This window comes from Sturnus vulgaris, chromosome 15 (assembly GCF_052056855.1).
Source record: "Sturnus vulgaris isolate bStuVul1 chromosome 15, bStuVul1.hap1, whole genome shotgun sequence".
NCBI classification, from domain to species: Eukaryota; Metazoa; Chordata; class Aves; order Passeriformes; family Sturnidae; genus Sturnus; species Sturnus vulgaris.
Window position 1 is genome coordinate 15,804,261 of NC_142257.1, and position 27,930 is coordinate 15,832,190.

The window sequence follows — 27,930 nt, forward strand, 5'->3', positions numbered from 1 at the left end:
CCAGTGCTTGTGTGTGATATCAAAAACATTAATACAATAAAAGATTATGGCTGTGGTAGTAGTTTTATGAATGCAATTTCACCTGGAATTGTATTCTAAATGGATTTTGTTACAGTAAGATTAATTTGAAACATCCAACTATCTTAAATACAAATTTTACTGCATCTTTTATATATCTTTTTATTGGGCATATGAATAGGAGTTGGATATGAGTCTTATTTGAAAAGAATATACTGTGTAACTCAAATATGCTGGTAGGGTCAAATTTTAGCTCCTGCTCAAAATTTCAGCAAATAACCTGCTTGGCCTCTGGAAGGAAAGGTGTGGCTCTGCTGCAGCAGTTTCTTCACTTATATTTCACATAACTTCTTTGCTCATGCTGGTGCTCAGTTGAAACTCATCACCTGATGCTGGTGAAGCCATGTTGGGTTCTGTGCAGAAGGCAAGGTGTCTTTGTGCTCACATGAACAATTTTGGGGTGCAGAGAGAGCCCTGCCTGGCTGTCACAGAGCACTTGGATTTCAGCATTGCAGAGGCTTCTCAGTCTGATGACTGACCTTCCCATGAGGGAAATGGAAAATGTCTTTTCTATGTGTAAGGAGCCCAAATTCTGGGCTCAGCTGAAGCTCTGTGTATTTACCCAACATTCTGAGCAGACGTGGACATTTGATTTTCAATCTATTTGGTTTCCTCAAGTCTCAGGACAGTGTAGCACAAACTGTGCCCCTTTTCCCTGCCCAGCTGTTGGCAGCTTGGAGAGGGTCACCCCAAAAGCTGGTGACAGAGAACTCTGTTGGTTGTGCACAAGAGGGAGACCTCGAGGGTGTCTCCCCCCAAGTCACAGGAGCCCCTGCTTGAGTCTCTTAACATGAAGTGGAGTGACATGGATTGTTCTGGGAGCAATTCCTTGTGAACAAGTCGTGAAGCTCTTGCACCCCTGGAGTTTTCTTCAACCTTAAATTTTTGTGACCTATATTGCAACATGAGCTTCCCTCTCTGTTTTTGTTTATATGTCTCTGTATCTTTGGGTTTTTTGTTCTTTTTCTTCAGAAAGGTCCAAGTGACTTTACTTGAGACTTACTTTTTCAGACCAGCAGTTCCTTTTTGTGTGATCTTCTCTTCTAAACAGTCACGCATATTTTCTCCCATTTCTCTGTTTTGTTTGGAGAATTGGATGTTCCCTGAGTTCCTGCCCTTATGTGTAAAAGACTGGAATTGTAGAGATAAATAGTACATAGAATTTAGGGGAAAATTCTGTTATGACATACATATCCCAGGCAATTTAAGAGATCTTAGTTAAAATTGCTAATTGTTTGTCTGCACAGGAGGTATTGGAATGGAGGGCTCTTTAAACATAATTTTTTGGATTTTCTTTTTTTTTCTTTTTTTTTTCCCAGCCTGTTCAATAAATACATTTGTAGTTGGGCCAGTTCTGTAGTTCTAACTCAGGCATGTATTCATCTACACAGCATATCTGCAAGTAGATATTTATTCTTTACTTCTTTGTTTGATGTGTAGCTTAAAGAAATATTTAGGGTGTTGAGTAGTTTTAAACGAAATGTTATCTCTAAAAAATAAAGAAAAATAAGAAGCAGGCAGCCAGTCAGAGCATGCTCCTGACAAACACTGAGTACCACAGAGAAGCTCCTGCTCTCTCTGAGCCCTCTCAGAAAGCAGCAGCTGTGCTGTGGAACGTGAGCAGTGGCACTGGGCTTGGTGCTGCACTGAGAGCCTGGCTTCATTCTCAGCAATTTGTCAATCAGTGTCACTACCCTGCTGCAGAGCCCTGGGCTGGTGCCTCTGCATGGCTCCAGCCCATTCTGGAACTGTCCAAACTCACTCACAGGGGCCTCACCTCTCACTCAACCAACACTCTATTTCATTGACGTGTGTTTAGTTCCGTGTTTGGGGTTTGAGTTTATTTCAGTTGAAGTATTACTCTGTAGAAAATGACTTGTGCGTGTGCCTACCATAACAATGTGTCATTTTTATTTGTATGCCCTTTCTTTGGCTTTAACTAAGCCCTGCAGGCTTTGGAATTGAAGGATTAAAAAATAACAATAGCAAATAAAAAGCATAATTTTATTTTCAATGTTGCTAGGTACCTCATTCTATGTACCTCATTTATTATTTGCTAGATAGCTGTAGGCATACCAGCAGCTCACTGAAGGAACGAAGAGAAAATATGAAAACAGTGATTATCCTCTAAAATCCAAATTAAACAGGCTATTGTCATTACTGCTTTTATGTCATTACTCTAAATTCTTTAGGTACTGTCATATCCCAGACTACTTTTATTTGCTGCAGTTCTGTAGTTAACAGCTGTGATGAGAAGAGGAGGATTGAAATGTAATTTAAATTTTCCCCTTGAAAATTGTGTATATCCTGTGAGTGAGGAAACACTGCTGTAGAACATACTACTCTTCACTGCAGGGCTTCTTCATCCACAGGTCCACCTGGTCCAGCCTCAGCTGAAGTCACTGGAAAGGCTCCAGTGACTGCCAGCAGGCTTTGTATCAGGATGTGTGAAATGGGGTCATGTGGAAGGATAAACATGAGATCTCATATTGCAGAGTGTGGCTGTGCACGTGTGCACTAAATGGGGAGAGCTGTGGGAACCCACTCTGCTGGAAGATGCTGTTTGGAGAATAAATAGCTGATGGCATAGGATCAGAAGGATTTGATAGACACAAGCTCTTGATTTACTCCTATTTTTCCATGTACAAACTGAGCAGAGGCTAAAAACATAATGCTTTTCTCTAAGTGGCTCTGAGATACCACTTAGATTTTTTTTTTCTTCATCTCTACTATTCTTTTTTTCTTTTAATTTTACTAGGAGGCTAACTCTTCCATCAGAGTTTGGAAACTTTAAAAAGAGCAAGATTTCTCTAATTTCTCTTTCCCTGGCTGCCCTTTCCCTTCCTTTTTTTTTCAGAAAAAGTGGGAGTTCTGATGATTCTGACTGAAACCACAAATTGGTTGGGCAGATTTTATGTTTTAGTTTACTTAAAATGTTTGTTTTGGAGTTTAAAGTAGTTTGTGCAATGGAAAATCTATACATGTGTGGGAAGCTGGACATGTGTACTTGTATACCTGAAGTTTGGGAATAACAGATTAAAAGGTATTCCGTGCAGAATTTATCCAAAATTAGATTAGAATTCTTGATGTACTGCCTGGATACTGGAAATTAATTTGCCAAGTTTACAAATGAACTAATTACCTTACAATTTAATCTCAGAATAATTTCACTGTAGATGAAACCTGGGAGTATTCTCTTGTAAATATATCCAGCACCCTCCATTTTTGAACCAAGAACAGTCCATATTATGGTTTTTGTTTTCATAGCGATTCTGATTCTGATATCTCTCATATGCTTGTCACAGATTCCTGATGCAACACTGGAAAATGTTCTGAAATCTTTCTTGCTGTTTGAATTGTGAATTCATATGTACCTGTAGTAAAGTTCCCAACTTCCAATTCCACAGCAAGCTGGAGATAGAGATGAGGGGGGCTGCATTAGTGTTTCACCTTTAGCAGCAGCTAGAAAAGTGTGAGACACTCGAACTGCTGTTGCCTGTACTCTGCCTGTTCTGTGAATAAATAGGTTGTCAATCTAGCACTTTAAGAAAGCACTTTATTCTTTTTTAACCTTGCTTCTTGACATTTTCCATTAAGCATACTGTAATGGAAAAGATGAGGAGAATTTCTCTACACACCAGGAATAGCAACCTGTCTGCTTAGCACGAAGGGCCCTTTTCTGTGCAGTGACTGAGAGCTTCATCCCACGCTGGATTGCTCCTTGAGATGAGATGCTGATAGCCCTTCCCTGTGTGGCTGTGGCTGCCTGGCTCGGGCAGAATTCCCCAGCCAGCCAGGAGGCAGCACACTGCAGAGTGTGGCTGCAGAATGAATTCAGGCTCTGCCAAAGCACTGAGCACTGGGTGTGCTTCCTGCAGTGAGCCATCTGTCCAGCTGTGCCTCTGAGCCTTGGCTGAGGCTCTGACACCTCCTCAGGCACACACTTTGTCACCTTGTCCACTCTCCAAACCCCTTGATGGCCACTAAGCCCATGAGATATGTGCAAATCCTGTGTGTACAGAAAATGTTCATCAGTAATAATCGCTGCTCACATGCATTGGTAGGAAGATTTTAATAGAAATAGTCAGTGCAATTCCTAAATATAAGATATAAGATATAAGATATAAGATATAAGATATAAGATATAAGATATAAGATATAAGATATATATAATTCATTTTCTAGAAGAACACTCTTATTACTGCATCATAATGGAGCTCTGTTTTCTGGTCCAACAGACTAGAATGCTATATAGATACTTGCTTGAAGAAAAGCAAAACCAGAAATCCATATATGCACATACACATGTACAGAAACATAACCATGCAAAATACCTAATTAGTTGTCCATTATTTAAAGCTGTTTCAAAGCCAATTTATCATTAACTTAATAGATCTTTTGAGGAAGACGTTATTGTCCAAGCACTTGGATATTATTGTAGTGTACTGCTGTTCATTCCCTTCCTTCTGATATTTATGCTATTCAAACTCCAGGTCTGTCTTTGGAAGGCTGCAGCTAAATAAGCTCTGGAGGTAGCATCGTGTTTCCTAGCAACACCATGTCTGTGGCAGTGATGCTGCCTTCCTTCTCTTCTCTAAACGCAAAGTCATGTCCATTAATCCCCAGCTGCACTTAAAACTTTTCAGGGATTTTGTGAGCTCCCTACTGTTCATGTTTTCATCTTGCTCATACGCTGCAAGGCAAACTGCTTCAGTGATTTCATTCTCGTCGGTGCCTTGGTAGAAAACCAACCGCGTGGGTATATTCACAATTACTATTTGTTTTTCATTTAAAACAAATTATTTGTTCTACACCGTGATGCCTCCCCTCAAACATTATCATTTTGGTCATTCAAATAACCTGACAAAAGAGATAAATTAAATGTCTTGAAAATCTATTACCTGTGCTGCAAAAATAACTGATTTTTTTTAAGCTAAGATAATGTAGTGGCAAAATAACTCTAAATTTAGCTGAAATGGGCATTTTATTTTTTTAACACAACAACAACATCGAAATAAGACTTGTAAGACTTGTTTCTATCTGCCGACAGCTTTCTGTGCAACCTGAACTGGATAGTCTTTGACCTGTTGTGATACCAGCTGTGTGAGTTCCAGAGATACCACTTTGTTGTATGGGAAACTCCTGCAGCATTATGAGAATGAGTCTGGGGTCAGAGAAGCTGCTCTCTGACTTCACCTGGCTGCAGCCAAGGCAGCTGGGAGGAGCAGGAAGAGAAACTCAGAGCTGTGGCTTTCTGAACAGGTTTATAAAAGCACACGCCTATTGTCAGGCAACACAGCCTTCTCCTCCTGCTCAGACTCACAAAGAGGTGCTGTGAGAGGTTGGCTCCAGGCCTCAAATCTTCTGTCACCCCACAGACAAACACTCATGCTTGTGTGGATTGGATGTTGATGGATTTGATTGTATATATCAAGGCTCCAGTTTGGTTTTCTTATGTTTTTTCATAATGAATATTCAGTAAGATACAGTAGTGTCTCCTGAGACTCATTTACTTCCAGAAAAATGGAGTTGAGCTATTATATCACCTATGGACTTTTGTTAGAACATGTAAGCAGCTTAGCTAACTTATATTTTTATTCCTAATTTGACTCTTGCTATACAATAAGACATGTCATAGTCACAGTCAATTCAAAACATACATCTTTGGGGGGATATCTCTTCTAATATGTTTTTCAGAAAGTGTAAGATGTGTCAACAAAATATGGTAAAGTTAGTGTTAAATAAGTAGGTATTCTAAAATTACAATCAATGAAGGAAAATATTTTTTTAAATATTTATTTAAACTTTGTGTTTAGACACGTTCTGAAGGATGATGCAACACTCAGTACAAAAAGTCCTCTGAGCATTGATGAGCTTATTGAAGATGTTCTCCCTCATGTCTACACATATACAGTGGTAAAAATAAGAGACAGATCATCTTCTGTCAGCAGACTGTCCTTTCTATCAGCTCAGGGTCTGGACCTTTAGAGGGTTCTAGAAAGATGTGTTACAGCAGGTAGGGCTCCTCCTCCCTTCGGCTTGAGCTAAGTCCCCATTTCTCCAGGGTGTCCCCTTCCTTTACCGAGCGTTCCTGCCGGTGGCAGGGCCGAGCCTTTTTGTCTGCACAGTAACACGGCCTGAGCGAGGGGGGTGGGAGTGCCCTGGGCTCACCTTGTCCGTTTGTCCTCCCAGATGGCTGCCCGGACCTGTGCAATGGCAACGGGAGGTGCACGCTGGGCCAGAACAGCTGGCAGTGCGTCTGCCAGAGCGGATGGAGGGGCCCGGGATGCAGCGTCGCCATGGAAACCGCCTGTGCCGACAACAAGGATAACGAGGGAGGTGAGCGGAGCCTTTCCACCTCGGGAAAAGGGCAGGGCGCTGCGCACAGGCTGCGGGAGCCTTGTCCTGCACGGGGGCTGTGCCCGGCACTGCTGCCAGCTCCCACATTTCCCTCCGGCCAAGGACAGGGAGCTGTGGCCGTGCTGGGGACACGCAGGGACCCCCGGCGGGAGGCGCGGTCCCGGCCGCGGGCTCTGGGGCACCGAGTGGCAGCGGAGCTCCCTGTGCCCCTCGGAGCAGATGGTAGAGCTGATAGAGCCGTGCTGACCTTGTCCTGTCCGTGCTGTCCTGTGCACAGCCCCTGCCAGGCTGTCCCTTGCTGTCACACAGCCCCTGTCCCTCGCTGTCACACTGCACAGTCCATGTGCCAGGCTCTGGTTGAGGTGTGCTCAATGGGCATGCAGGGTAAGGGGCTGACATCCCTGCTCTTTTCCCCCTGCCCTTTGTCAGGCATATCCCTATTAAATATAGGATGTGTCCTGTGTTTCCCTTCAAAGATGTTTTTTCTGGTTTTGTAGAGCCTTCCATGGTGGCCCCAAAGCAGTTCTGAGATGTCGTGCTTTCTAAACAAGATTGGTTCATTGACTTCTTCATTTAAAGAAACTTTCTTACTCCGTTCAGTATAATGTCTTTAGGAAGTCACATAGATTCTTTTTCATATGCTTCTGCTCTCTGTTATAAACTAAACATCTGACACAGCTTTCTTCCTTGAGACTCCTTCCCTTTTCTTTGGCCAATAATTAATATAAAGAAAACATCTGCTGTTTGCTGATGAATAAATATTTTATAAATGTATTTCCTGAAACTGCAAAGTAACATTAGGCTGTATCAAGGGTAAAATTGTCTGAGTGCTTTAATTTTACATAAGATTTATGAGTTTATAAACTGTGAGTCCCAAACTGAGAAACAGGTGTGTTTGGTTTTGATTATATGATATTAACCACACCTGAATACCATCAACTAGTTTTAATTTATAAATCCTCTGTTAGTTCCTTGGTTTCACATGGTAAGTGCTTACGAAATTATTCTAGAAGTTCTAAAGCTAATTCAGCTTCAGACAACTAGAATTTGCTTTGCAGCTGTTACTGAATAATAGGGAGCAGAATCTAAATCAGAGTACATTAATTGGCATTTAACAGTACAACAAAACCCACTAAACTTGTGTTAATGTTCAGTGTAAGAAACTAAAAGGTGAAATGCTTAGGTTTGCAGTTTTTACATGCTATGAAGATGACAAAGGGAAATTTGAAAACTGATGTATTATTATAATTTCCTCAAAGAAAGGAAAAAGGTGAAATGTTATTAGAAAAACTTCAATAAGAGGTTTATTTATCTATCCAGTACATTATTTTGCGTTTGTGAAACAGGCAGGCAAGCAGGGGAGAGAATGACCAGTGAAATTATTCAGCTGCTCATCCTAATGAAAAATAGTAAATTGTAAAACTTATTCAAGGAAGGCAAACAGGAGCTCATCAGAGGCAAAGAATACAGAGAGAATTGCCATACAACAGATACATAGTATTGTGAATTAATAATTAATGCAGACTTGTATATTCTATTATCATGCAAGTTGCATGGATTTTGGTTTACCATAGTAAAGCACCTGAAACAAAATTAGCTGGTCTAGGTGAAGGCTGGAAAGGTTTATGGGGAGAGCTCTTCAGATGTTCTCAGTGTTTGCATTTTAAGTAATTTTTTTCCAGAGACTAGCAAGGTTACTGGTCACTGGTTCTTATGAGTGTAAATAGTTTGAAAATTTAAGCTTGATCCAAGATCCAAACAACCTGAGAAGTCCCTTTGGCCCCCCATGTTTTCAGATGGGTTTTTTTGATAGAGGCAAAAATTAATCTCTTCTGACCCTTTGCTCAGCACATTAATTCAATGATCATTCCTGCTCTTAATGGTTTCATTCTTATTAATTCCCGTGGAATGTTTGTATAAGGGAGCTCGGGTGCTGTTCAACACCTGTTCAGCTGCTGTGTCTCCACAAGGAGAAAGGCATTTGTGACACAGCAGAGCCACTTTGAGGCACTCTGTGTCTGCTCCCCACGGGCTGGGCCAGGCAGCACCCACAGCTCCCTCGTGCCTTGCTGGTTTGTGCTGCTGCAGTTTGCTCCGTTTTATTTTGGGGTTCAGATGTCTCTGACGTGTCATGGGGTCCTGTCCCGTGTGCACTGGGAGGGCAGAGGCATTGTCCTGACCACCAGAACTCACAAGAGCTGCAACAAAACTTGAAAACGAATATAATCACTTCAGGGTTAATATCTCAGAATGCAGTCCTGCTTTTGCCTGAGCTGTGCTGTTCTGTACACGTCTGCTTCACTACACACCTGACCTCTGTGTTTATAGGGGAGTTTCAGGAATGGAAAGGCTGAAAGGAATGTGTGTTCTGTGCTTCAAGCTGCACTTTTATGTAATTGTGACTGTATATAAAGGAACAGATAAAATTAAGTTTTCTCATTAGACAAAGCTGAAAAACTGTACTATGGGAATCAGCATTAAAGATCCAGCTAGTTACCAGAAACCCAAGCTCCACATAAAATGCAAGTTTATTGGAAGTTAAAGAAATTGCCTCTCCTCCCAGTCACTCTTTTCATTTGAAACTCAGCTGAGTTTATTTGCAGCAAAGTGTTGAACTCATTTGCTGCTCCATTACCAACATTGCTCTGTTAACATAAGCAAGTAGTTCTGAGGTAGTACAGAACACACAAGCTGTTCTTTTGGAAGGCAGTAGGGTAGCTAAAAATACTTCTTCTTTTTTGTTTTTTTGTGGGGGTTTTTTTGGTGGCTTTTTTTGTTTGGTTTGGGTTTTTTTGCCTAAATGAGTTCTTCTCTGGAAGTTGAGCCTTTTTCCTTTCTGTCCATCTCTGCATATTGTTAAAATACAATTCCTTCAGCATGTCACTGAAAGGGAACTATAATTTCCTGTCTTCCATGGCAGCAGATTTAACATATTTTGGAGCTTTTTCCCTGTTCAGCCATTCTTATTGCAATTGTATTTCACAATCAGATTCAAAGGCCTTGGGCCAAGTCTTCATTTTATGGATGTCAAGGAGAGCATTGCCACTGACTCCAGAGGGTTTCCCATTTGTCCTGCTTTGTCTTATTATCTGCCACAATGCAAACTCTGTACCATAGTTCAAAAAGAGAAAAATGAAATATTATACTTAATATTTTCTTTCTATTTTAGATTAATGTCCTTTAGTTGGTTTATTCCTAGAAGAGGCAGATGAGTCCCCCTCTCTTTTAGACTTACAAATCTTCATTTTAAATGAGATGTCAGTGTGGATTACTGGCATAAATAAAGTATGATTCCAGAACAGCAAGAGGAGAGAGTCTCCAAAGCTGCTTTCTCCTCCTAGGGATGTTAAGGGTGAACGATATGAGGTAACACTGGGAAATTCACCTGCTTTTGTCCTTACCATCACATGTTAAATCAAGATATGGGCTTAACTGGGTCTTTATCCTGGAAGTGCCCAAGGCCAGGTTGGAGAGGCTTGGAGCAGCCTGGAATAGTGGAAGATGTCCCTGCCCATGGCAGGAGGTGGGACTGGATGAGCTTTAAGGTCCCTTCCAACCCGAACCAGCCTGTGGTTCTGTGATTCCTTATGAACCTGTTTAGAGTTACTATGGTGCATAGGCTACTTGCTGAAAAAATCTTGCAAGCCTCTTCTTTCTCTTTTTGGGGGTTTTGGGGTTTTGGTTTTTGGTTTTTTTTCCATTTCTCTTTAAGGAGGAAGCCTAACTGAAAAGTAAGGGGATTCTGGCATTTACTCATTTTTAAGATCTCTCTAAATTGCAAAGTGCTTCTGTTTTCCAAACCATGTTTGGATTACATAATTTTCTCACTGTGGCTGCTTCTAAAGCTAATATCTTCCTTAATCAGGCCCTCAGTAATCTAATCATTAAGCATCTTTTGGAGAGATTAGAAATAGCTTTATTTTAAGACCTGTAATTGTGATTACAATATATAATCCCCCTAATAGACACGTATAACCCATTTAATTCGCCATGGCTTTATTTTAGGCAATTAAGACATTACTGATGGTATTTTGAGGAATGGGAGAGGATATGCTACTTTTTACATTCCTATTTCTTTTGGCATATTGCATAAGGAAATCACTACTGTGGCTGTTCATACCCATCATTTTGCAATTACTATTTTATAATAATTTGCTTGTTCCTAAATAGAAAAATGTTTTTAATATCTCAAAACAGTCTCTTTAAATTACGTATGTGTAACTGAATTTCACCTTAGACTTAAGGTCTAAGCCTTAAGTCGTGCAGTGCCTCCAGCTGTATGAGACAATGGGATATACAGCAAAACTCAGATGTCTTTCCTGAAGTATAGTTTCCATAAATGTTGGATGCAGTGGATATCCGTCACATTTGAGGAATCTTTGTCCTGAGTGTCTTGGGATAATTTGGGAGAAAGATTTAAGAATCCTGTCCTCTGCAGAGGCAGCCTTGGCACAAGCCCATCATGCCCACTGGGACTGCTCTTTTTAGGCTTTCCTTTTCCTTCTTTCTCTCTTCTTCCACCTTTTGCATCTATTCAAATTCATTCGTTTTTGTAGTCCTTATTGGAAAGATAGTTAAAATATATAATCTCAGAGAAAGAAAAACAGGAAATAAGCAAAATTTTGCTAAATTTTCATATTTGATCGGAGTGGAGAGGACAGGTGCAGGCAGGTTAAAAAAAGAAAATTAAGAAAGCTTAAATGCAATCACTGCTTCTATCACTTCCCAGATCACATTTCTCCTCACAATGTAATTATCTGGACTAAAATTGGTAGGAGAAGGAGAGGAAGCAACCCATAACAGTATAGAATACTAAGCCAAATAGAAATGAGGAATTTCTTATTTGTTATGCAAAGTGGCACATTCTTTTAAAAATACATTTTAATTTCTTTTCCACTTGGCTTTCCAAAGAGAGATGTGCATCTCTCAGAAGGCAAATTTTGCCCTTCAGTTTGTTACTATATATCTTTAACCCCACCAGGAAGTACAGTTGGTGGTAATTCTGTTTGGCACAATACATTAAAGATAATGAATTAGGGAAAGCCAACTATCTACTCCAGCATGAAATCACTTCAATTCACAAGAAAAAGGCATTTCTAGTGAAGTTCATTGTCAGGACAGTGCACTTGACTGATTGAAAGTCTGTTTATTTGAGTTGTCTTAGAAAACTCATCTCTGAAATTAGACAGAAAGAAAATAGAAAAGAGAAGTGTCTTCCTGCAATAAACATTTAGAAAAAAATTGCTTTTAGAAAATTACAAATCCTGTGACTTGATACTGCATCAGGCTTGTGACATTTAAGATAATACAAGTATTTCACAGCACAAAAGCAAATCATGTAATTTAGCTTGCCTCAACAAGCATTGCCTCAGCGGGGGTCTCTAATTTAGCACAGACAAAAGATTTTATGAAGTTCTCAATATAAATACCCAGAATACTCTTGGCACAGAAAATACCTCCCCGCTGCCTGTGCAATAGTCAGTCGTGGAACATTAAATGCAATCAGGAGCTGAAATCTGTAGTGGATGGGGGCCAGAGTGAGGCACGTGGGCTCGGGTATAAAATCTGTATCAAAAGTAGGCACTCAAAGTTTGACAAGAGCTAATGAGTGTTCTTGTATGTGATTGTGTTACAGCTTCATGTCAGCCTCTAATCGCCTTTACACACATTAGCCAGCTTATCCCTCCCTGTCCCTCACGGGATGTGCTACTGCAGTAACTCACCCTCACAACTGGGGAGAAGAGAAAGCAAGAAGCTCAGAGCCTGCAAATTCCACGGTTTGAAAAGGCACCAGGATCTCTGTAGGTGTCTCTGTACACTGGAGCTAGGCAAACTTTTTTTTTTTTTTTCTGAGGTTGTTCTCACCTTGCAGCCCTTTGGGTCAGCCTCGCTCTGAGCAAGGAGTGGTTTGGAGTTGGAGCATCAATTATATCTGCAGGTTCTGAGGGATCCCCTTGGAAGGAGGGAACTCCTGGAGCTGCACCTGCAGTGAGTTCCTGCAGTGAGTTCCTGCACTGGGTTCCTGCACTGGGTTCCTGCAGTGAGTTCCTGCACTGGGTTCCTGCACTGGGTTCCTGCAGTGAATTCCTGCACTGGGTTCCTGCACTGGGTTCCTGCAGTGAATTCCTGCACTGGGTTCCTGCAGTGAATTCCTGCACTGGGTTCCTGCAGTGAATTCCTGCACTGGGTGCTCTCAGGAATGAGGCTTTTCCTGCCTGCCAGAGCTCTGGGCAGCACAGGGATCCTGCATGGGCCAGGGAAATGGGGCTGCTGCTTCACCACTCTCGTATTCCAGGATAGTTTAAAACCTCATTGGGGAGGTTTTTGGGTATTTGAAGGCACAACCAATCGCCAGGTTCAATCTACTTTATCACACCTTGGGATTTACAGTCCACCTTGTCCTGAAAGGCAGTTTGGGTTACAAAAATATTCTGTTGTGCCCACAGTTAGATACAAAAGCCAGTGTTGTAATTAATGTCCTGATAGTTCACAGGGCTGGAGCAGGAATAGGAGCATTCCCTTTCTTGTTAGCACCAGGAACTTCTGAGGAATTTTTTTTTAATGATACATGGCAATATAGATAACAGTAATTAGATCAAACTCCAAAAGTGTGAAAATTTGGGTTAAATATTAGATAAACTTCCTGGTAATAAGATATACTGGGCTGTGGCATAGCCTGCCTGTGGAAGCAGTTTTGCATGCAGTTTTAGAGCTCAATTAATATATTTCTGTGTTGGCAGAGAAGGCCTACTCTTTTGATAATCTGATAGAGCATCTCTAATTCTTTCACCTTGGGTATATTAATACTGCACATAATTAAAATCAGTTCATGATAAATTAACTAATTTGCCCTCAGAGTGATCAAAGACCCTTTTGCCCTCAGGGTTTGTAGTAGCTGCTGTTCCCCCCCCTCCCCACCTCCATTTTAATCATCAGTCTGAAATGTTTATTGGAAAAAGAAAAATTTCCAGGAATTAGGCTCTGAAAGTCCCCATCTCCTGCAGCTAGTGAAGTGTAAGGATGCCCTCTGCTGAGCGTGGGCTCAGGAGTTTTGAGTTGGAAACAGAATTGTCCCTTGGTGGGTACAGAAAGCATTGGCTCTACAAGCTGGATGTCAGGTCACAGTTCACTTATTCTGATGTGCATCATGAATTGAACCTGAAGCACAACCTGCAGGTATTTGAAGAAGTGTGGAAACTGTAGATAATTTACTCATTGGAATTTAAAAACCCCAATAGCTCAAACATCAACTTTCTGCAGAAAGGTGTAGCACCTTTCTAGTTATGCAATCCAGTAACTCAGACATAGTGACAAATATATTCAGTGACACTGGAACACTGATGCTGAGAGGTTCTAAATACATTGGAATAATAATGTGGTAAAATATATTCCTCCTATTCCTCCTGAGAGCTTTTTTAGTCCTTCTAATGATGGTCAAGAGGAACACAATAATAAGGCAGTCATAAATATGACATGCATGAGTAGGTTAATCTACTTTCAAGTATTTCTTTGAAGTTTTCTCTATGCTGTGTAGTGAAGTGTGCCAAAAAGCTTGTGGAACAGTTCACAGAAAGTTGAGAAATGTGTGGATCCATTAGCCAAGTGAACTCTTCAAGAGGGATACCATGTCACTTGCTTCATTTCTGAAAAGAGTTGGGAATTCAGAAAAGCCACAAACAGCAATGGAGAGCTAATCCTGTGCTGCCAGTTTAAATCAGATCAAAATTTTCTATTTCTTTCATCTCAGTTAAGGCCAAGTTAGGACTTGTGCTGGTTTCCAATTGTTGGAGGAGGTTCAGCACCATCTTAACTCCCTCCAGTTTCGTCCCTTTAGCATGCAGAGTATCAGAGAGGTCACTGCCCACTTGAAACTCAGCTGTGTGTGCCATGAAAAGAAGGAATATTTGCGGGGGGCAAGTGGTGAGGGTTTGTCATTAAATTAAACATATAAATAATTAAGCATACCTGAGGAAATTTGGAGGATGGCAAGCTCTGAAATATATATTAAAACCCAAAGTGATGAATTCTAATTAAAATTTATGCTAATAACAGAATTTTCTTTTACAGAAGGTACTTTTTTTCTAGCTCTGGTTTTAATCATCTGAGGCCAATGCAAATAGACGATTCTTTAACAATTTACTTTATATATAACTACAATATGGCTGGAGAAATGGGCTGAGAGAAACCTCATGAAGTGCAAGGTCCTGCACCTGAGGAGGAGCAGCCTCAGGCACAAATGTGTTCTGGGAGACACTTCTTGGTCCAGTGACTGAGCACTGGAGCAGGGTGCCCAGTGAGGCTGTGGAGTTTTCGCCCTTGAAGACATTTGTTCAAAAGTTGTATGGGCAACCTGGGCAACCAGCATCTGGCAGCCTTGCTTGAGCAGGGGCCAGACCTGGTCATCTCCAGAGGTCCTTGCCAATCTCAGCCATTCTGTGATAATACTCCAGACAGCAAATCAGGAAAATGTGAGCTAAAAGCAGATATATTCTGACAGTAACCACCACTCTTTCATGCATGGAGTCGGAGATTTCAGAGCAGCAAAGTCAATAAGAGCAGCAGCTGTGGCTGTGAGCAGCACAGTGGTGTCTAAGCCTTTGATATCGAGCAGCAATGCCCAGGGCCTGGCTGTGTGTGTTGAAGAGACCCAGACCTTGCTGCTGCTACTGCAACAAGCTGGATCAGCTAGTTCACATAAGGTAAAACTATCCTAAATCCTGAATCTTGCCGTCCGAGAATAAATTACTGCAGGGGAATATAGCCATATAAGTAATAATTTTCTAAAAAGCGAACTGTGTTATGCTCTATGCCTGGCTTTTCTAAATATTGCTGTAAGTATCTGAAAGCATCTGAGTCTGACTTCACAGAACTGCAGCAAAACCTTCTTACATGGAAGGAATCACAGGCAGGTTTTTCCCTGCTGTTGAATGGAGATGTTTCCAGCCTCCCAGGTCCTGAACTGGCAATTCAGAGCAGTTTGATTGCCTGCTTGATTGTTTGTGAGATAACGGTGAGATTGGCAGTGGCAGGGTAATTTACTGAAGATTGCAATGTCAGACAATATCCAAGGGGGCTCATGAGCATAAAGATGTGATTGGCATGACTGACAGGAGCCTGAGGGATGGATATGGCCATTCCAAGTGCATGGTGTCATCACGAGTGTTTGGCTGCAGCATCCCATAATCGGGTGCATGATGAGGTCATTACAGGCAGAACTTACACTCACCTCTAATAACAGGTACAGCCAAAATGTGGTGCAGCTTGAATAGATAAATGTAAATTTGTCAGAGGGAGTAATTTACATCCTGTGGTTTGCCTCTGTTATTTCTAGTGTGTTGATGGGATTTCTTTGCCTGGTGGTCTAAGAACAGATCTGAGTGGACTAACCAGTGGGCAAAGCTCAGTTCTTCATAGTTGTAGAGGTCTCACAGACTGGGAAAGAAGCTGAGAAATTCTCCGAACTTAATAGGAAAACTACCTTGAGTTATACCCTGAAGCTAATGATATCCTCAGAACGATTATATAAAGAGGGGAGAAAATGAACTGTAGCAAAACAGAAAAGTTCCTTCAGCCTCTTTGGAAAGGATTTTAAGACAAATGGAGCTCTTAATGTGAATAGGCCAGTGACCTTAAAGCAATATATAGCTCTCACAACAAGGTAGTTTGTCTGACTGAAATCTCCTTAGAGGCCTGAATGAAACATTGTCAGCATACCTTGGCAATTTTGTTTTTAAATCAGGTCAGGCACAGTCATTTCAGGCACACACGGTGGGTTGGAAATACAATGCAAATTGTAAAATAAGAAAGTTTTTTATAGTTTTAGATTGTTTTTTTCGTTCAGGATGTTGTTTTTCCAGTTATCACTGTGCTGGTCCATTGTGCACTTGAAAATCCTGAAAATGCATGAGTTGTGATCTTAACCTGAGGTACTTTTGTCTGCTTCCATGCTGGAATACTCTCTCTCGTGTATGATATTCAGGGTATGCCCAGGCCATATTTGTAGTCAAAAATCAGATTGATATACCTTGGGAAGTTTTACAGACATAAGTAGATTGCAGATTGAATTCCTGATTCTTGCCAGAGTAGATGAACAAATATTTCTGAATTGTTAGAGATGATAATATTTTTAAGCAAATGGTTATTAGTTTCTAAGTCATAGTAGAACTCCATTGAGAGAACATATTCAGGAGAGTTAAATTATGATACCAAATGAAGAGATGATTGATAGAATTGTTACTGTATGTGCTAAAGTTGTTATTTATCTCAAGTATACAGCTTGATCTCCCCCTTGATTCCCTTTTAATTTCTGGTGTTAAAATTCTGTTTTTTCTTTAAAATGCATCTTAAGAAATATTCTTGATGGAAAACCTATCTGTAATATGATGACTGAACCCACCAACTTTGTGAGTGATCCTTCCTTATCCAAGAATGTACACAAGTTGTGAGCCAGGTGTCCATGGGGGATGGGCCTTCCAGCAGCCCTGCCCTGGGAACTGCCAAAATGGCTACAGTGGAATTTGTATTTTATTTTGGTAATAATAACTTTGTCATCCCCGTCTCCTCTCAGCTCCTCAAGCAGAACAAATGAAATTAAACAGCATAATTCTCAAAACAAAACAAAACAAAAAGAAAACAAACAAACAAAAATGAACAGCCAAGCAAGCAAATAACCTAAACAAAACTCCTTCATTGTTTCCACTTCTTTTTGCCTAATTTCAGCCCTTGGCAGATTTCTTGGGATTTATTCTCATCTAACCCTGGTTTATATTAACTGTAGTGGTTTTTAAGTAGTGTTCTCAAAAGCATCATCCTCATGGCACTGTTGGCTGACTGACCAGGTTTAGGGCACAGGGGTGGTATGAGAGTGAACTTTAACAGTTATTCCCAGTTCTTCTTTCCATGGGTATTATTGCTCCCCAGCTAGCTCTGAGCAGGATCTCCGTGCCTGTTACCTTTCAGATGGCCTGGTGGACTGCCTGGACCCCGACTGCTGCCTGCAGGCCACCTGCCAGAACAGCCTGCTGTGCCGGGGCTCGCGGGACCCGCTGGACATCATCCAGCAGAGCCACGCCGGCACTGCCGCCGTCAAATCCTTCTACGACCGCATCAAACTGCTGGTGGGCAAGGACAGCACCCACATCATCCCCGGAGAAAACCCCTTCAACAGCAGGTGAGAGAGAAAACCCCTCCAACCCCAGCCAGCAGCAGCTGGGAATGTGACACCGGCTCTGGGTGGTTGCGGAATGGGAAAATTTCTGCCAGCGATTTTATTCATGTTTTAACAGGAGGTGCTGCCTGCAGGTGCTTCACCTCAGGCATCCAGCACACCGAGGCCACGCTGTTGTCGTTTATGGTTTGGCCTCTATTTCATAACGCTGAGTTTTATTAGCATTTTAACATTCTGGCAACGCCCAGAGGAAGGTTTCTTCCACTGAGTAGGAGCTTCTGAGATTTGTATTTTATGAAGACTGCTGTCTTGAGAAAGGCAAAACACCAACGAGTTTCCAGTTAATTTTTAATGTAGTGCCATTAACACAAATTTCAATAATGGAATAGCATTTCAAATAATTTTAGAGATCCATCAGTTTATGGAGTGTTTATTATTTATTCCTTACATAAAACCATTTTACTTGTAGCATTGATCCACCTGACTAGGTTTTCTTTTTCTTCTTGTTTTTTTCTTTCTCTATGCTTGTTTTCTGAGATTATTAATTATATATTTGAAATGAATCTAAAAGCCAGAACATCATTAATTAATATTTGATGCCATTGTATGCTTACAAGAAGATTGGTATTTATCAGTACTATATAAAAAGGTCTCCAAGGAAAAATGGTAATAAATTGATGAGTATATTAATTATGTTCATATCAACAAAGTTAAAACTGAAGAAACGACTTCATTGGGGATAACACCCAAAAGATTGCACTTCATTACAGGAAACTGTTTTCTCAGTCAGGATCCCATTGCAGGCTTAGTGAGTGATGCAGAGTATGTCCCTAAATATTTGTCTGTGAAAAGAGGATCATAATATTTCTGGATACACCAGGCAGGTCCCCATTGTACTCACCCCTATGCTGCACACAGTCATTTCCATATTACATCAGGAAACCCCTGTTGGATCCTATTCTATGTAAAATAGATTTTATGCTATTCTGTAAAATACTCCATGCATACACACATGGAGTTGTTCAAAAGCATAGAAAAAAATTGGTTCTGTTTTCACCTAAATTTGTGGTGATTGTTCTCTTTTAAACTTGGAAATGTTTAAGGCCAGGTTGGACAGGGATTGGAGCAGCCTGATCTAGTGGAAAATGAGCCTGCCCATGGCAGGGGGTTGGAATAAAATGGTCTTTAAGGTCCCTTCGAACCCATTCTGTGATTCTATGAATTAGTGCTCTAGACTAAACAGGAGCTGAGCATTTCAATCCTGAGGCTCCTTTAAAGAAAAACTTACTTGGAAACTTTAGAATTTTTTTTTTAATGTTCCTCATGGTAGGAGTCTTAGTTCTGTTATACTCGTCTGAGCCACACTGAGGATTTTAACATCTTTGCAAATGACCTATTAATGGTGTGAAAATTGGCCTTCACCTCTAAATTTTGAAGGTACTTCTGATAATTTTATGGCTCAGCCATTATTTTGGTACCAATTTTAGGCAAATATAATGTATAGTGTCAAACTGTAAGTTCTAGAACTAATGGTTTTGTTTTTCAGAAGTGCCACAAAGTTCAGCTCCCAACTTTTCCATACTGAAGCTGCCATTGTCTCTAAAAGTAGCTGTTTGCTTAGCTCAGTCTGTCATTCCATTGAAAGACTTGAAAAAATGGGAGGAAATAATGGTTTGGGTTTTTTTCCTAGACTTAGTATAAGAAAAAAAGTTGTTTCCTACTCTATTGCTAAAGCAATAAATAACAATTTTTTTTTTTTTTACAAAAATAGGTATATCTCAATTATCTTATGTGCAGAAACAAGATGAAATGAAGTTTTCAGGGAAAAAGAAGTTACATGTTTTTACACATTTAAATTCCTTGGTCAAAAAAAAAAAAAATTCTTGTATCAGTTCAATTTGTCTGTTACACTTTTAAAAGATTACCAAAGAAAGGTGATTGTATGTGTGGCTATTAGTCAAAACATCGCTTCTTATAAATCCATATTTTAGCTACATTTTAGCTTATTCTAATATCCATTGTGTTCCTTATTTAGAATTTTAGAAATAAAAAGGAATATTATTGACCAAATAATTTTATTCAAATTATTTCCTGAAATATTAAAATTGAATGTAGAAAAAATTAAGTCATGGGCATTATTAGTTTCTTCTGCCCTCTGACGATTTCTTTCTAAATCTACTTTCTGCACAGCTTCCCTAGAGAAGCTTGAATGACTTTTTTCCTGCAACTATTTCTGTGTGTTTGTCACATAAAATAATTCAAGCAAAATGAATAATGCCAAGACAATTATCTTGGTCCAATGTGTTCCTAAGCAGATTTTTCTCAACAGGTTTCAATTCCTATTAAATTCCATATTCTGTTACAAAATGTTGATTTTGCAAATTAAAATTTGACCTGAAGGGTCAAGAAGCACTTGAAAGTCCTAAAAGAAAAGTAACAGAAATGGCTGGTTTTTATTAATTAGATTTTTTAAATGGAATATTGAAGAAAATATTGCACCCTGTTTGGAATAAAAATATGAGGGAATAGTTGTTAAATAGCTGATATAGCACAGTTAGAGATGTACTTCACAGCCCCTGAACATCTCAGAGTGGGCAGAAAAGACCAAAACAAAAAGGGCAAACAATCCCTGGTGTGAGTGATGGAAGGAGCTGTTCTCTGCCAGGGGCCCTCCCAGAGCCCAGCAGGATTTGTCAGTGTCCAGCAAAGCTCAGCCCAGGTTAATCCCCCAGTCCAGCTCAGCCTGGGGCCGCACATTCCTGGTTCAGGGTGCTGTGCCTGGAGCCTGCAGAGCCTCGGGAGCAGCCCCAGCCCTGCTGGGAAGGGGCTCTTCATTCCCTGTCTGCCAGCAGAGCAGAGTTGGTGGCTCCTGCTAGAAGCACAGACTGATGAATGTATAAATCTTTTCACCCATGACTACAGCAAAGCATGATTTTTCAGTCCCTGAGATTATGACTTAAGAGGACTTCACTTTCCCTGTTTTCACCTTCTCTAGTTTTCATGTTTCCAGTGTAGCAATGGAAGCCATCTACAAAGAGCTTTTCCTTTTACCAAACAGCTTCCCCCCTCCCCAACCTGCTTCTCTCAGGGTACAGGGAAGATGGAAGGGAAGGGAGCCAGGGGCTGGAAACTCATCTCCAGCTGGGTGCAGCAGCACTTTATGCCTGCTGTGCACTTAGCACAGCACAAAGCACTTGCCAAAGAGAAAAAACTGACTGTGCCTCTTAGAGGAATAGCTCATCTTCATCTCCCTTAGGTTAAACAAAGCTGCTTATCCTGCTGGCCAAAGAAACACTTTTTCTTGCCTGTGTGTAAAGCTGGACTTTAAACCAAATCCTCCTCTTGGCAAAGTGCAAGCAAGGGTTCCAAATCAGGCTGGAATGCAGTGTACAAACATCAGTCATTCCCTAAGATGAGGAAATTTGAACCTTGACATGAAGAATTGGTCGTATAAAACAGAAACGTGGCATTGCAGCACGTTTGTCAAGTGTGTTAGGCACCCACAGGCGTGGCTTTGTACCCTGTAGGGAGGTTTTGGAGTTTGAGTGTGGCTGCAGGGGCACAGCTTTGGCCTGGCTGGATGTAGGGATGGAGGGAGCTTTGTACTCTGCAAAGCCTTGTTGGACAACGAGGCAAACCCTTGTTAGGCAAGAAAAGCAGTGACTGCCATTCTGTGTACACTTCTCACTGTATACACAGGCACTTTCTTGATTTAGGTGTATGGAGGGAGCAATATTGTGGTCCCTCAGTATTTTACAAACCTCTGGAGTAAACTGCATTTCGAGTAAATGACGTGCGAGTGTTCCACTACTTCACTTATAAACTACATAACTCCACTTTTGTAATTAGCTTTAATACCTTCAATTCTTTTTCAGTCTTGTGTCTCTCATAAGAGGCCAAGTGGTGACTACAGATGGGACTCCTCTAGTTGGGGTCAACGTGTCGTTTGTCAAGTATCCAAAGTACGGCTACACCATCACTCGTCAGGATGGCACGTGAGTGTCCCTGCTCCACTGAGCCCCTGTTTGCTGTGGAGTGTCTTTGCTGGTTAACAGATGGTGTGATCTAATGGAACCATGTGGTACCAGGCATTGCCTTCCTCCCAGGGCAAAGAGCTATTAAGTAAACACAAAAGTAATTTTTCACACGGCATTTTGAATACTAACTGCATGTAAATACGAGCAGGCTGACTTCTGATAATGATGTTAGCAGGCAGACTCCTTTCAAAGAAATTGCTGTGTATCTATGAAAACATTTGTGGGCTACAGCAATATCCAGCTGAGACAAGAAATATTTTATTTTAAAATGCAGAGCAGGCTAACACTTCTAGGAAAAAAGAAAGCATCATTATAGAATAGTATATTTTGCTAAAATTTCCCTTCTGCTTCTCTTTGCTTTTGAAGATACACTTTCTTTTGAGTTTCTTCAGGGTAGAATGTAATCAAAAGATTCTAATTGAATATATTTAGACAATTTCCTGCTGTGCAAAAAAGTGCTTTTCCCCCCTTGTATCAGCTTATTTGAAATGCACACAAATTCAGATAAACAAAAGTCAGTGTGTCATGGTTTATCTGGTTTACTGGCTGTGGTAACTAAAAGTCTATCTGACACAGACATTGTAAACATTTGCCATTTTATCTTAATCTTGCACAAATACAATGGAATTTATATAATTAACAAGAATCAACTGAACTATAAGGGAGTATTTAAGTTCCATATTTTCCATAATATTAATCTGTTATAATAAAGGTATAATGTTGATTTCAGTGGTTTAAAATTGCAGTAAATGGTGAGCTGAACTATATTTAAATCTGCATTGATAATTGACGTCATTGAGTAATTTGTTACGTTGCCAGCATTTACATAGAACAACTGATACCTGTTTCTGTTGTCAGAACAGCCTGGGAGCATTTCTCATTTAAGCCAGGTTTCAAATGCCTGTGCAGCTCCACATTACTGCTGTGATTGTGTAGGGGGCTGGGAGTAAACACCCAGCCAATTTCTCTGAAAAATGATAGATCAGTTATCTTGGGAACAGGAATTCTTACTTGCAGAACACTTCTCATTACTGTTCTCTTACTGCCATGTGCCCCATTCTATGTTTGATGGACAGGATCTTTTAGGAAAGGGATAATTTGGTGACCAGCTCAGAGTGCAGTTGGCTTCTCTGCTGTTTCTATATAAAGGTGACTTGTAATAATAAATGTGGTGGCTTGTTTGTTGGGTATTTTTTAAATTATTTAATACAGAATTTATAGTACTAGCAGAATGAGCTTTGTCCAGGTGACTTCAAATCATTGCTTGTCTTGGCCGGTTTTCAGCTGTTTAGTTGCCAGAGGTTCACATCCCATTATTGATCATTGGAACCATGACATTTAAAACATAATCATGGTCTGCTCGCTCTCCCACCTCTGGTGGTGTGAGGAGAGAATAACCAGAGTAATAGTAAGAAAAATCTTGCATTGAGATAAAAACAATTCAGTAACTGGAATAATAATTGTGAAAGCTGTAGTGAAAAGGAAAACAACAGAAAGGTAAATTAATTCCCAGCCAGTTCCCCCTAGTTTATATTACGAGAATGGCACTGTGTGATCTGGGATATCCCTTGGTTCAGTTGAGGTCAGCTCTCCCAGCTGTGTCCCCTCCCAGCCTGCATTCTGCTCCCTGGTGAGATGAGGTGAGGAGGAGGAAAGGCCTTGACTCTGTGTAAGCACTGCTCTGCTGTAATAAAACCATGCCTGTGTTATCAACATTATTCTCATTCTGAATCAAAAACTCAGTACTCCACCAGCTACTAGGAAGAAAATTAACTCTATCCCAGCCAAAACCAGACAAATACCCCTCACTGTTGGTATGGCTCTATAGCTGTCTCCATTAGCCAGGAATGTTATTACTGGAATTACTCAGTCTTGTCCCTTCTAAAGGCCACACTTTTCTAGGTTTGACTTGGTTGCAAATGGTGGAGCATCCCTGACGCTGCACTTTGAACGGGCCCCATTTATGAGCCAGGAAAGGACGGTGTGGCTGCCATGGAACAGCTTCTATGCCATGGACACACTGGTGATGAAGACAGAGGAGAACTCCATTCCCAGCTGTGATCTCAGTGGGTTTGTCCGTCCTGACCCAGTCATCATTTCATCACCACTTTCAACTTTCTTTAGTGACGCTCCCAGCCGCAATCCCATTGTGCCAGAAACCCAGGTAAGAACAGTGGGAGTGAAAAGGGTACAGAAATCAGTGGTCAAGTGACAGTTCTGATCTGAGCCACCATATGTCCCCTACAATTGCTACAGTAAATGTCTCTGCAGAGCTGCATTTGTTCTGGCAGGCACCAGGTTTTCTAATGAGTACTGCAGGAGATATCCCAGGTTTATGTCACCCAGACACATTTAACTTTGATCACCTTGCACCCTCCTATTTTCATACAATGTATCAAGTATATCTGTGTATTTCAGTTGCCAGCTGGGGTGTTTTAAGAGAATTTTGCAAAGGCTTGGCATGTGATGCTGACCACAGACTGTACCTTTATTTCTTACTCGGGACAACGGCAAGATCTATTGGTGCTGTTTTTTCACTGCCGTATTCAGTTAGGCTTTATACTGTTAGTGGAAGTTGTGACTTCCTATGATATTTCTTATGTTTCCCTTGCATATAACTTGCAGTAAAAATGCTAGTGCTTATTTGCCTTTTTGCCAACAGTGGGCTCTTAAAAAGATGTGTACACAGTCACCAAGTAATTATTTGTCAGAAATGTCAGCTGAACTGCATTGGTTTAAAGACATCCACTCCCAGTAAGAGAAAGACATAAGTTCATAAGAGTACATAAGATGATAATTATTTTTTAAAATCATTAATGTAAAGTGTTTGATCTCATTCCTACCCAGGTTCTTCATGAAGAAATTGAGATCCCTGGCTCTAGTATAAAGCTCAGCTACCTGAGTTCCCGCACTGCTGGATACAAATCCTTACTGAAGATCATCATGACTCAGACACTTGTGCCACTGAATCTGATCAAAGTCCATTTGATGGTAGCAGTAGAAGGGCATTTGTTCCAAAAATCATTTCAGGCATCTCCCAACTTGGCATATACATTTATCTGGGACAAAACAGATGCCTATGGTCAGAAGGTTTATGGGTTGTCAGATGCTGTAGGTAAGTCAGCATATACAAGCTCCAAAACTTTCCAAGTAATAGTATAATTCTAAATAAGAAAACTGCAAACTTCCTTATGGGAGAAAAAAATGTAGACTGAACAGTTCTTGTCTCCCTGACACAATTTATCATTGTATTATGGTTCTTTTCCATGTTGAAGATGATATTCAAAGGATCTAAACTCTATCAACATGCCTGGGTTTCCTGCTCAGTACCTGACTTAGAAGGTTTAGACCGGGCGATAGGAAAAACTGGCCACAGGAACTTAGGTGAAACCTAATCCATCATTACAATTTTATTTTCTTTAGTTATAAAATGATCCTCATGCTGGACTGGCTGACAGTCTGCAGTGCATTTGGGTTTTCACACATGCTCTTATTGTAGTCTCTTGTGGTATAACACATTTGAAATGAAAATGCTGTTCCTCTAATGCTGTTCAGTACAGCTATTTTTAGTTAGCTTGGTTCTAGTGGGTGGGAAGAAGAATGATCATCATAATATTTTTCAGTTTTCATTGACTGACTGAATAATTTTCATACAACAGTGTTAAAAATGAGCATCAGAGCTGTGCCAGTGTGGAAAGAGCAGCTTTTTTTTTTTTAATCTTAATTATTCTCTATATTTTCTAAATTCTTCTTTGCTATAGCTTTTCTTTTTATGTTATTTCATGGGATATTGCTTTCCTGTGTAATGCTTACAGTGCAATTGTGCTTACATGCACATGAAGTTTTCACTGCCCTTTGGTATATGGTATATAAAATGAATACATTAAATAAATGCTGTGAACATCTGGCAAATTAAGAATTTATCTTGTTCTGCTGTCTGATATTTTCAATTATTTAATATAATTTTACTATATTTTAAAAATTTTATTTCTCACTCTCCCCTCAGCAAACCCATCACTTCCCAGTGTGAGCTATTAAAATAGAAGTGATCAGATCCCTGCAGAGTACATGTGAATGAAGTTTCAAATTTGTGTCTAGTCAAAGATCTGAATATAATATTGTAGAATAAAAGTGAGGAATATAATCACTCCATCTTCTTGAGGGGGCTGGGGGACTGGAATACTTGATGACTTGAAAGTGCTCTGGACATTTAATTCAGTGTTTGTTCAGCAAGTATATTAGGTTTTATTTTATTTCAGTGTCTGTGGGTTTTGAATATGAGACTTGCCCCAGTCTCATTTTATGGGAGAAGAGGACAGCACTGCTGCAAGGATTTGAACTGGATCCTTCAAACTTAGGAGGATGGTCTCTGGATAAACATCATGTACTTAATGTCAAGAGTGGTGAGTTAGTTAATTCTCTGTGTTTGCTGTCCTGTATGGATTTTTTATTTGTGTTGTAGTTACACTTCCAAAAATGTGATTTCTCCACTCTTTTTGTTTCATCTTTAGCTCAGTAAGGTACGAGGCATATTTCAGTTGTCAGAAAATTTTTGTAGAATTTCAACACATTTTTTACTGTTGTACACAGCCTGAATTTCTTGAAGTCCTAATCTTTATCCTCTGTTCTGTTTTCGTTTCTTTCCCTGTAATATCTTTCTGTCTTCCCCGTTTTTGTCATGTTAACAAAATCTGTTCCTGGCTCCTTTTGCTTGACCTCCTTTTCCCCCTAACCTGAGATGGAGCTTACAAGGAGTACAAGTCTGTGACAAGATACTGAGTCTCCTTTGTCTTTCTCATTAGTCACCTGTTCATATTTCCTCACTTTCTTTTGTCTTTCCATATCCTAAGCTGAATCTTAATGATTTTTATATTTTACCAACAATTCTTCGGGAGCCAGATGCTCAGCATACATTTCATTTGTTCCCTGCCAAGTGTTGTTTGCAGCCTTCCTGCTGATCATTACCAAATAATAAAGTGCATTTCTGTTTAATAAATCTAAAGTACTGTTCAGAATCGGCAAGATCAGGCTATTTGAACTCACATCCAGTGCTGGGCAGTGGATCCACATTTGGGTAGTACATGCCAACAGAGAATGTTGCCACCAGTGGGGAGCCAGTTATGTTAGGGTTATACAACTTCATTCTCACAAGAACATGAGGCTGAAAGTTTCCAGTCAGATTTCCTGTTTTTGATGACACAAAATATGGTCACACTGTCAGAAAATCCACTCCCTTCTTGGAGCAGGGCTCTGCTCTTTGAACAAATATTTTGAAGATAAATCCTATCTTGAAGGTATTTTCTTAAAGTCTAATAGAGATCTGTACCACCAGCTTCCCTCTTGCCTTTCATCACTGATCCTTAGCAGCCCTTCTGGGAGTTTTATCTTTCTCCTATCTTTTCATTTTCTGAGCTATCATCTTCTCTGGTGCCTCCATTTCTCATTTTTCATTTTCCATTAAAAAAGTGTGAAAGACTGAGAGGTGGAAAGAGAACAGTAAGGTTGGCACAGAATTCCAAACAAAACATGATACAGGAAACTGGAGTGAGACATAAATAAGGAACAGCTCTTCTCCACCCACTCAGAAACCCATCTAAACCACAGTCCCAGGCCAGAGCTGTGTGGCAGGGTTTTCTTTCATCATGAATACCAAAGGACTCTGTGAGTGTAGGTCTGTGGCTATGTATGTATTTGGGTTTGAACACTGAATAAATTACACCTTTATTTTTACTACCGCAAAATCCTTCTGCTCTTTATCCATTGTTGAAAAACTAAACACCGGAGTCCTGTCAATGTACAGTCCTTAAAAGCAGCTGTTGAAAAGAAAACAGCCTGAAGTCCCCTGCAATGAATAGTGGTAATAACCACTTCTTGTCCTCTCTGTCCTTAGGTATATTGCACAAAGGCAACGGAGAAAATCAGTTTCTCACTCAGCAGCCGGCTGTGATAACCAGCATTATGGGGAACGGGCGCCGCAGAAGCATATCCTGTCCGAGCTGCAATGGCCTGGCAGAAGGAAATAAGCTCTTGGCCCCTGTAGCACTGGCAGTGGGTATTGATGGAAGTCTCTTTGTTGGGGATTTTAACTATATTCGGCGTATCTTCCCCTCCAGGAATGTCACGAGCATACTGGAGCTGAGGTAAGGCTTAACCTCAGCACTCTGCTTCTGGAGCCTGTGCTCAAATCAGCCTTTGCCATTACTTTTTATAATTTTGAAAAACATTGTCACTTTCAACCTATTTAAATTCCAGTGGAGAAATGGGGCACAGAAATGCATAGTTCAAAGT

The 27,930-nt window shown here is 40.5% G+C and overlaps 1 protein-coding gene across 3 annotated transcripts in view; it reads left to right on the forward strand.

Moving 5' to 3' along the window:
• The window catches only part of TENM2 (teneurin transmembrane protein 2), a 617,267-nt gene that overhangs the window by 557,570 nt on the left and 31,767 nt on the right, over window positions 1-27,930 (forward strand). For all 3 annotated transcript variants that reach the window (XM_088173828.1, XM_088173829.1, XM_088173830.1), the window contains 7 exons: window positions 6,271-6,417; window positions 17,398-17,608; window positions 21,481-21,600; window positions 23,545-23,806; window positions 24,490-24,757; window positions 25,902-26,045; window positions 27,533-27,782. In XM_088173828.1, the coding sequence (XP_088029954.1) occupies window positions 6,271-6,417; window positions 17,398-17,608; window positions 21,481-21,600; window positions 23,545-23,806; window positions 24,490-24,757; window positions 25,902-26,045; window positions 27,533-27,782 (1,402 nt within the window). The remainder of the gene's footprint in view (window positions 1-6,270; window positions 6,418-17,397; window positions 17,609-21,480; window positions 21,601-23,544; window positions 23,807-24,489; window positions 24,758-25,901; window positions 26,046-27,532; window positions 27,783-27,930) is intronic.